The sequence below is a fragment of the Silene latifolia genome, chromosome 2 (assembly GCF_048544455.1).
Source record: "Silene latifolia isolate original U9 population chromosome 2, ASM4854445v1, whole genome shotgun sequence".
Classification (NCBI taxonomy): domain Eukaryota; kingdom Viridiplantae; phylum Streptophyta; class Magnoliopsida; order Caryophyllales; family Caryophyllaceae; genus Silene; species Silene latifolia.
In genome coordinates, this window is record NC_133527.1 from 70,306,007 (window position 1) to 70,315,887 (window position 9,881).

A 9,881-nucleotide genomic window follows, 5' to 3' on the forward strand; every position below is an offset into this window, starting at 1 on the left:
TAATCCTTTCGTTTTCAGTTTTGCTTTTCGCGATTTCATCTGGATTCTATGTCGCTGATCACTCGCTAGTGTAATTTCATTATTCCGTTGCTTTTCAGTTTTTTAGGTTAATCGATTTTATGTTTGCTTCAATTTTAATGAAATCCGTTCACTTCTACTTCAGTTTACGGTCTCCTTTCCTTTGATTATACTCGTAGTTGCTTTTATCTTAAATATTAGGTCAAATATCCTTGTATTTGTTGATTTTCTCGTTCAAATTCGGTCAAATTTCATTATATTTGACCTCTTTTCCTGTCTTGTATATTCATGTTCCCCTGTCTCGTATATTCCTGTTCTCTGTCAATGCTTACAGTGCTCGCCTTTTGTTACAATATCAATGTTACAGTAACACAATCACATATATTCATTTTCCATTGCACATATAACATATGTTGTACCACTTCGGACGTCCTCTTATTCTCACATTTACTTCAATGTACTTTAGTTTCTTGTTCTAAATTGAAGTCCATCCTCTTCGCATATTCCTGTTCTCCCGTCCATCCTTATGTCACTACATTGTCATAGTACTAGTATTATCAGAACAATGTTACTCTTTGTAATACCACCGTTGTATTTCAGGTCACTAATACTCGTATTTCCCTTTTTGTATTACAGACTCAAGTTCTGTCACTCAACCCCATTCTACGCCAATTGTCCAAGAGCAACCCAATCCTCAACCAAATAATCAACTTGTTCTGTCTCACACGCCTAATGGAGGTGAGCGCTGGATGCGTGTGGTTGAGCACAAGTTTAGACCTACCATTGGTGCGCGTTTTAGCCTCCCTTGAGGCTGGAATCAAGTTCTACGAGGTTTATGCTCGGGCATGCGGATTTACCCCTCGGAAGCACGTGCGAAAACACTACGAGGTGGTGTTGCACACCAAAAATTCGTAGTCCGCAACCGTCAAGGGTTCGGGGAATCTAAACCGAAACAGCATCCCCGAACCATGGATGATGAGAATATGGGTAATTGTTCGTCCACAGCTAGTACAGATACACGGCGAGTTAAAATCACAAGAATTGGATGCCGAGCATACGTCGATTTGCCCTTCTACATGGCCTTGATGGCCCAAATATGATTGACGAGTTTTAAAGAAGTCCACAATCATCGTTTCACGATCCCTTGATATGTTCCCGAAGACGCTTATCTTGGACAACTCCAAGTTGAATATTGGCGCTGGATTGACCTTTAGACAGGTTAAGGAACTTGTCAATGGGTATGAAAATATCGGTGCTACATTGATAGATTTTAAGAACTTTCAAAGAGATATCAAGTGCTACATTGGGTTAAGAGATGCTGACCTTTTCATCGATCGACTCGAGAAACTCAAAGCAACCCAACCCCGCTCTACTTCGCCTATGATGTTGATCCGCAAAACCGTCTAACAAAGTTCTTTTGGGCTGATGCTACATGTATTAGAAACTACTCATTCTTTGGGGATGTCTTAGTTAATTCGACCCTACTTACGGAACCAACAAGTATGATATGGTTTTTACACCATTCACAGGTGTTAATCACCACATAAAGTCGGTGTTGTTTGCCGGTTGTCTCCTGTTACACGAGGATGACATCTCCTTCCAATGGACCTTTCAAAGATTTCTTGACCGCCATGGGACAAAAAGAGCCACGATTCATGATCACGGATCAATGCCCTGGCATAAAGAAGGTAATAGTGTGACAATGTTATTCGTAATGAGACTTACTTAAGATTATTGTACCACAACTTTCTGACTCCAACTACCACTGTTCCATCTCTTCCTCTTTTACAAGGTTATTCAATAACAATGTTACTGTAACTAAATTACTAACATATAATTTACTCACTTGCTCTTTCCCTATCACTGGTCAATATCACGTTCTGACTTGCTGTTTCATTATGACTGGCATACAACAGGCTTTCCCTTCTGTTTTCAAGACAGCTAGGCATCGTTATTGTATGTGGCATATTACACAAAAGATCACGGACAAAGTTGGTTCAACACTCTGCAGAGACACGGACTTCCTTGCTCGCTTCAACGCCGTTGTTTGGGACCCGATATGGAGCCGTCGGAGTTCGAAGAGAAGTGGCGAAGGTCATTTCGATTTCGAGCTGGAAGATAATGATTGGTTGACTACAATGTTCGACGACAGACACCATTGGATTCCTGCCTACCATCGTGACCTTGCCTTGGGCTGCATATTAAGAACAACACAAATGATCGAAAAGTACAAATTCGTTTTTCAAGCGCTATGAGAATCACTTTGGTACACTGGTCGAATTTTGGATGAGGTAAACAACTCTTTTTCATTCCTTACGATGCCGGAACAAAGTATGTTACAATTACCATTGTTTCATTGTTACATAAATAATTTGTTGCCGAATCCTTGTTGCATTAAAACCAGGTTCCAAACTCACTATGGACCAAAGAAATTATACACAAAGGTGCGATGATTATAACAAATGACCACTCATTCCCCGAGCTTAAGACAGAATTACCTATAGAAAAGCATGGCGCTATTATATACACACATGTTGTGTTCAAGGTGTTCCAAGAAGAAGTAATGGCGGCCGATTCATGTGGTGTTGATGACTTTGAGAAGGAGGAGCATGTGCGCATAATTCATGTAATCGATCTTTGAGACAGATGCAATTTTCAAGGTGAGGTTGGACCTTAGAAGCACGATGCGATATGCGAGTGTAAACTGTTCGAAAGAATTGGATTACTCTGCAGGCATATTTTGTGGGTGTACAAGGGCAAAGGAATTGGGCGAATACCAAGCAAGTACATTGTAGATCGTTGGCTAAATAACACACACGCAGCGAACGTGTTTGATTCGAAAACATTATTACAAAGGATGTTTTGACTTGTTACAAGAATTGTTTTTTCAAATAACATTGTAACCATAATTTCTTACAAGAACATTGTCACCATGATAAACAAAGAACTTTCTTTGTTTTACTTCCGGGCTTGATTCGAATGGGAATGTCATTGAGGATTCATATATGGCTACGTCCTCGATAACAATGATCATTTGTGCAACGTATGGTCGAGTTCCGTCGATAGTTGGTGTTCTCAAAACTTTACCTGTTGAACACACGGAAGAGTTAGCATCCCTCCTAGTTGAGTTCCGGCAGAAGTTATGTATTGAACCGCTTACAAAAGACCAAGAGATGGAGATGCTGTTGGGCTGCAGCTCGTCGTCTGAAGTCACTATCCACCCTCCGAAACAAGCACGCAACAAGGGCAAAAAAAGATTGAAGTCGGCTAAACAACAGGCCATTGAAAAAGCAAACAAGCCAAAGAGGCTATGTGCATACCGCAAAGAAAGAGTTACCCACGACAGAGAACATGCCCTCTTCGCATAGTTGATGTAGTCACTGAGAAAGCAAACTAAAAAGAAAAAGTTTGATACTTTATTATGATGTTACGGTAACATTGTGACCTTAGCAATAATTAGTAGGATTTTGTGTTCTTTGTGACAATAATATGTCACAAAGAAAAATAAAAAAGTAGAATTGTGTGTTGTTGTGGCAATAACATGTCACAGAAAAAAGTCATTCGATTTTCCTACATCATAGTTAACATTTTATACAAAGACTTACAACATTTTATACAAAGAATACATATTGTTTTAGGACCATTTTCCGTCCCGTTTTAGGAGCATATTTCCTAAGTTTTACAAAGAATAAAGATTATACAATTTGTTATACGATTTGTTTTGTTTAAGGAAAAGGGTTTAGGGTTGGATTAGTCGGCTCGCGGGCGGTGCCGCCTAATCCAACCCTAAACCCTTTTCCGTCCCGTTTTAGGAGCGTTTTTCCCAAAATTTAAATCCCGTCCACGACAGGGTATCACCCGTCCTTCCCTAGGGTTTAGTTTTGATTTTACTGTAACAACCTTTGTTTAAGGAAAAGGGTTTAGGGTTGGATTAGACGGCTCCGCGAAGCGGTGCCGCCTAATCCAACCCTAAACCTTTTTCCGTCCCGTTTAGGAGCGTTTTTCCCCAAATTTAAATCCCGTCCACGACAGTATCACCCGTCCTTCCCTAGGGTTTAGTTTTGGTTTTATCGTAACACTTGTTGTACTACGAACAACCTTTGTTTAAGGAAAAGGGTTTAGGGTTGGATTAGGCGGCTCCGCGAAGCGGTACCGCCTAATCCAACCCTAAACCCTTTTCCGTCCCGTTTTAGGAGCGTTTTTCCCCAAATTTAAATCCCGTCCACGACAGGTATCACCCGTCCTTCCCTAGGGTTTAGTTTTGGTTTTTTTGCACCACGATTTTTAAGGAAAAGGGTTTAGGGTTGGATTAGGCGGCTCCGCGAAGCGGTGCCGCCTAATCCAACCCTAAACCCTTTTCCGTCCCGTTTTAGGAGCGTTTTTCCCCAAATTTAAATCCCGTCCACGACAGGTATCACCCGTCCTTCCCTAGGGTTTAGTTTTGGTTTTACTGTAACAACCTTTGTTTAAGGAAAAGGGTTTAGGGTTGGATTAGGCGGCTCCGCGAAGCGGTACCGCCTAATCCAACCCTAAACCCTTTTCCGTCCCGTTTTAGGAGCGTTTTTCGCCAAATTTAAATCCCGTCCACGACAGGGTATCACCCGTCCTTCCCTAGGGTTTAGTTTTGGTTTTTTCGCACCACGATTTTTAAAGGAAAAGGGTTTAGGGTTGGATTAGGCTGCTCCGCGAAGCGGTGCCGCCTAATCCAACCCTAAACCCTTTTCCGTCCCGTTTTAGGAGCGTTTTTCCCCAAATTTAAATCCCGTCCACGACAGGGAATCACCCGTCCTTCCCTAGGGTTTAGTTTTGGTTTTACTGTAACAACCTTTGTTTAAGGAAAAGGGTTTAGGGTTGGATTAGGCGGCTCCGCGAAGCGGTTCCGCCTAATCCAACCCTAAACCCTTTTCCGTCCCGTTTTAGGAGCGTTTTTCCCCAAATTTAAATCCCGTCCACAACAGGGTATCACCCGTCCTTCCCTAAGGTTTAGTTTTGGTTTTACTGTAACACTGTTGTACTACGAACAAGCTTTGTTTAAGGAAAAGGGTTTAGGGTTGGATTAGGCGGAACCGCTTCGCGGTACCGCCTAATCCAACCCTAAACCCTTTTCCGTTCCGTTTTAGGAGCGTTTTTTGACAATTTTAAACATAGTTACATAATCGTTGTTCAATTTAATATACCACAATTCAAATAGTAAATTGGACAATTAACCGAATTAAGATGTCATTCATTAAAAACAAGTGTTACAAACACTGATTACAAACGAAACACTTAGAAACAAAGAATGATAGTTAACTTAAATATACGCTCGTCACAAAGAAGCATAAACTGTAATAGTAAAGGAAATATTAAATCTTTTACTCCCTTCTTAGTCGTTTATTCACGGAGGAGAATGAACGCGCTTTCGCCCTCTAGCAACTCCCTTTTCAGATTATTCCTGTAACCTTCCATCTCTTCAATAGCTTTGACAACAAGAGGCCACTTCCTGTTAATCGAAGGGTTGAGTTTAGCATATGACTCCCTAAGAGCTGTAACACCAAGGAGAAATTGACGGTCTAAATCAGTTTCAGTGTACTTCTTCACTTATTTTCTTCTAGTCATTTCCCAATACACTTGTTTTCCGCCATCGAAACTTGATATGAGCTTCGACATTTTCCAAGTCATTTTCAAGCACTTGTACTGTTCCACCATTTCTATTACCTTACTATCTGATGATATAACCTGCTCAAGTAATGAATCTCTATGCCTTGTCATTTCTTCCAGTTCAAACTTGGTGTCTTCTAGTTTCCTTTGAATTCGTTCCATTTTTCTCTTGCTTTGCAACAAAAAAAAAAAAAAAAAAAAAAAAAAAAAAAAAACCTATTAAAACAGAAAAAATAAACTGTTTTCCCTAAATTAGAGAAAACAAAATCTATTTATAAACAAACAGAAACTGTTTTCCCTCAATTAGAGCAAGGTTTTTAATATTACAAAAGATTTAAAAAAAATTAGACATGAAAAACCTTTGAATTTGTCTTGGCTTATTTTTTTTGTTTAGAAAATGAAGTGTAAATGTTGAATGAAAATGAGATTATTTATAGATAATTGAAAAAAACAGAACAGTTTTAAAAAAAAAAAAAAAAAAAAAAAAATAACTGCCTTGAAACACGTCACTTTGAACAAAGTGCAAAATCGTATTAGAAAGATAATCTGCTGAGATTGTAGAATTCAAAGCGTCAAAACCGTCTCATTACGAGAACATAATTGTGCTTTTTTACAATGACATTATTTATAGATAATTGTGAAAAACAAAACAGTTATTTTTTAAAAAAAAAAAAATTAACTGCTTTAAAAACCACTTTTATTAACTGCTTTGTAAACTGTTTTTAAATGATGATTGATGTTAACCACGTGCATGTTCCCCATAATTAAGTCCAGTTATAAATGCTGCAGAGTGGAGAATTCTAAGCGTCAAAATCTTTTATTATAATTTTCATTTATTACTATCACAGTGTTACAGTAACATTATTTTCATTTTGTCTCGACTTTTTTTGTTTAAAAAAAAAACACTTAACATTTTAAAAACTGTTTTCAAAATTAAATGCTTTAAACAAACAGTTAATTTTTGAATTCCAACGACAAAATCGGACATGAAACTTATCCAACCCATGTTTCGTATTCCCTATGAAGTGCAGTTATAACAGCTGCAAGAGTGAAGAATTCAAAACGTCAAATTATGTTTTCTCTTTTCACTCTTGAAATCACACTTTATTCTGAATATAGTTAATGAATTCGCATATAATAAGTTATCACATAAAGAATAAACTTATTTGTAATATATTCCAAAATATTCGAAAATATGTTCCACTGTCTATGACAACCACTATTACGTTGTTAAAGTAACATTGTTTTAGAGTACATCACTTGATTTTCACTTTAAAACGAAGTACATGCATTTCGGTGTTGAGTGGCTTCGGTTCATTCTCAATCGGTGGTTCTTTGTTTGACAATTCATCTTCCGTTGCCTTCCCTTTGAGCATTCTAGCCGCTTCCTCCTTGCAGCTATATCCGCCGATTGTTTTCTTTGATTTTTTGAAGATTTCAACGTGGCGTCAACAATTCAGCCCGTATTTTGTTTATGTCGGCCATGAGCAAACATGCAGCAATTTGGGAAGCACATGCCCGCCGATAAAATGTGTTGTTGAGCAAAGAAGACTTGTTTGCATATCCCAAAAAATTGGAGACGGTCATAGTGATACAGGTGACTCTTTAAATACGGAAGCCCGTTTTCGCCATTTAAACTTCACATTTACCATAGGATAGCGGAGCATTTCGCTTACCCTCACGTCGCCCTTTGTGTCCAGGTAGTCACTCATGCAACCGGCCCGTCGAAATGAACATTAATTTCCTTTTACTATCAACTAAGAAATCATGTGTAATCAACAATGTTACAAAGATAGGTGTAACAAGAACACTAAAACAACATAATAACGTTACGGATAATGATTCTCGTAACACCAAATCAAATCAAATCAAATCGTAAACATACAATTCGACAACTCGGGGGACTTATCACGCCATTGCGATGTCGTAAGTGAATGAAGACTCCCAATTAGCATACGATTGACTGTCGATCACACTAATCTCTTTGTTGAGGAAATTAATACACACACATAAGTAGTGATAGCCAGCCAAACAAGGTATAAAAATAAGTTCGGCATCAAGTCTGTAATTTGCCTTGCTCGCGTTGATGAAATTATCCCAAATTTCAAACAACTCGTTCTTTATATCGATCGTTCACTATCCTCCCATCACAAATGCGAGAGCATGCTTTGTAGTTTTTAAAAAAAAAAAAAAATGTAAGGGTTAGATTTCCCTTGTAAAAGAATCATATGTTCTTGAACAGAAGCAGACATTTAACACCGATGCAACTTACCATGTGACCTAGTCCTAAGTAAAGTATGGTTGGCCTCTTTGTCCTTGTGCCTCTTTTCTTTTTCTCGACATAATTCAAGAGTAGAGACCAGCATTCAAACACCATCCAATTTGTGTGACTCCTAGGACGTAGTGAGAGTATATCAGCTCTTGTCAACCTCCCGTTGTCTCCAAACGCAGCCAGGATCTCACCGTTACGTAACCATAAGAGTCAGATTATTCAAGAGTTTTCGCAGAAATAGTGTAACATAAACAAAGTGTTTAAAAACCAGTTTTACGAAAAATGTCACAAGAACACTTTCACAAAGAACAACAAGTATTTTACCTTTTGTGGAAGTCGATATCATCCATAAACGCATAATCAAGAACGTGCCTTCTCGGATTAGTTGTCTTTGGACAGCTTTACGATTTGCTCTCATAAATTCAGAGACTAGGAATATATCACCGTCAATTTCACCGTCACCTAGAGAACATCCCATAACATCATCTTTATGAAATTTAAATATTATCTCCTCATCTTCACCAATTGCTCTAGGAGAATGCTTGTAAGCAACCGACTTCACCCTCGGCTGTTTGGGCTCTTCCCCTTTTTGTTTTTCCTGTGGCTTCTTTGTTTTTTACTCTTCCTTTTTTTCCTCTTCCTTTTTTTCCTTCTTCTCTTCCACCTTCTTTTTTTTGCAAAGCACTTTTCCTTCACTGCTCCCTTTCATTCCTGAATTTTGATATCCTCCCTTGCACCTCTTTTCGTACTTGATTCAAGTCGCTAAGAACAAGTATTGCACATATTTCAAAGACGGTACAACATTCTTTTCCGTTCATCCCCACTCGAGTCAAAAACCTTCCCCGTGTAGAAAGCCATGTGCATCATCATGAAAACCCCACAATCCACGTTTTTTGCAATGCTCTGCCATTTAAATTTCACATTCTTAAGTGGGAAACTTTCCACTTTGGAGCCTTTTGCAATTTGCATTTCTAACAACATTTTCCCCATGATATTTGCCTGCACAAAAAGTAATATTGTTACTGTATCTATGTTACTGTAACTATGATTGCCAAATTTATTAATGGAAATTTAAAGGTATAACATTGTCACCGTAAGTAGAGAAACTTACCGCATTTCTTGCCATTTTTGCTTTTCGGGATCTGGCATATAAGGGTTTGTTGTCTAGGTAGTCAACGGTTTTCGACATGAAATTTATGCAAGCACAGAAAAAGTGGTCCTCCCGAATGAGTGGAATGAATATCTGCAATTAAGCAGATATATATCATTGCTAAACAGAATTTCTATACACTCTACTTATATAAGAATAAAAAAAAAAAATATTAACAAGAATGTGGTTTACCATATCACAATCGAAATTCAAAGTGGACTCTTGTTGTATTTGATCCACTTGTGTGAAGGACAAAGAAAACTTCACTTTCTAAATGTCCTTTTTGAATGGGTTTTCCAACAGACATAGTTGCTAATGCGTCCTACAAAAATAAATATAAATACAAAGTCAATAAACATTATAGAAACACAAAATCAATAAGAATAAAAATTTATTTATTACAAGAATATACGATTGACCCAAGCCCATGAAGATCCTCAATGGTGTATCACTTGCTACATTTCTCGAGATGAGGTCATTGAGCAACATTGACCAACATTCAAAGGACCATTATATAAATAAGCTCACCAGGAGGCAATGAAGTTAAATCTTCCCTTGGAATAAAGTGATACTTCCCATACGAGACAAGCCTTTCCTGTTGGACAATGAGATGTAATAGTCGAACACCTTTTAATAGAGTAACAGTTTAACAAGAATAACTATTCAAATTGAAACAAAGTATTCACTTGCAAAGTAAAACGTTTTGTTTATCACAGTGCAAGAGTAAATAAAGTACTCACGTATCTAAGAGGTTCTCGTCATCGTCGATAAAACAATAGTCAATTGTTTCTTTCCTAACTT

General features: G+C 38.0%; 1 protein-coding gene across 1 annotated transcript; it reads left to right on the forward strand.

Annotated features, from left to right (window-relative positions):
* The first annotated feature begins 1,604 nt into the window (after window positions 1-1,604).
* Window positions 1,605-2,273, forward strand: LOC141640944 (protein FAR1-RELATED SEQUENCE 2-like). The gene is made up of 2 exons (XM_074449623.1): window positions 1,605-1,706; window positions 1,935-2,273. Exons 1-2 carry the CDS (start codon window positions 1,605-1,607, stop codon window positions 2,271-2,273), a joined length of 441 nt encoding a protein of 146 aa, XP_074305724.1.
* Window positions 2,274-9,881: the final 7,608 nt, after the last annotated feature.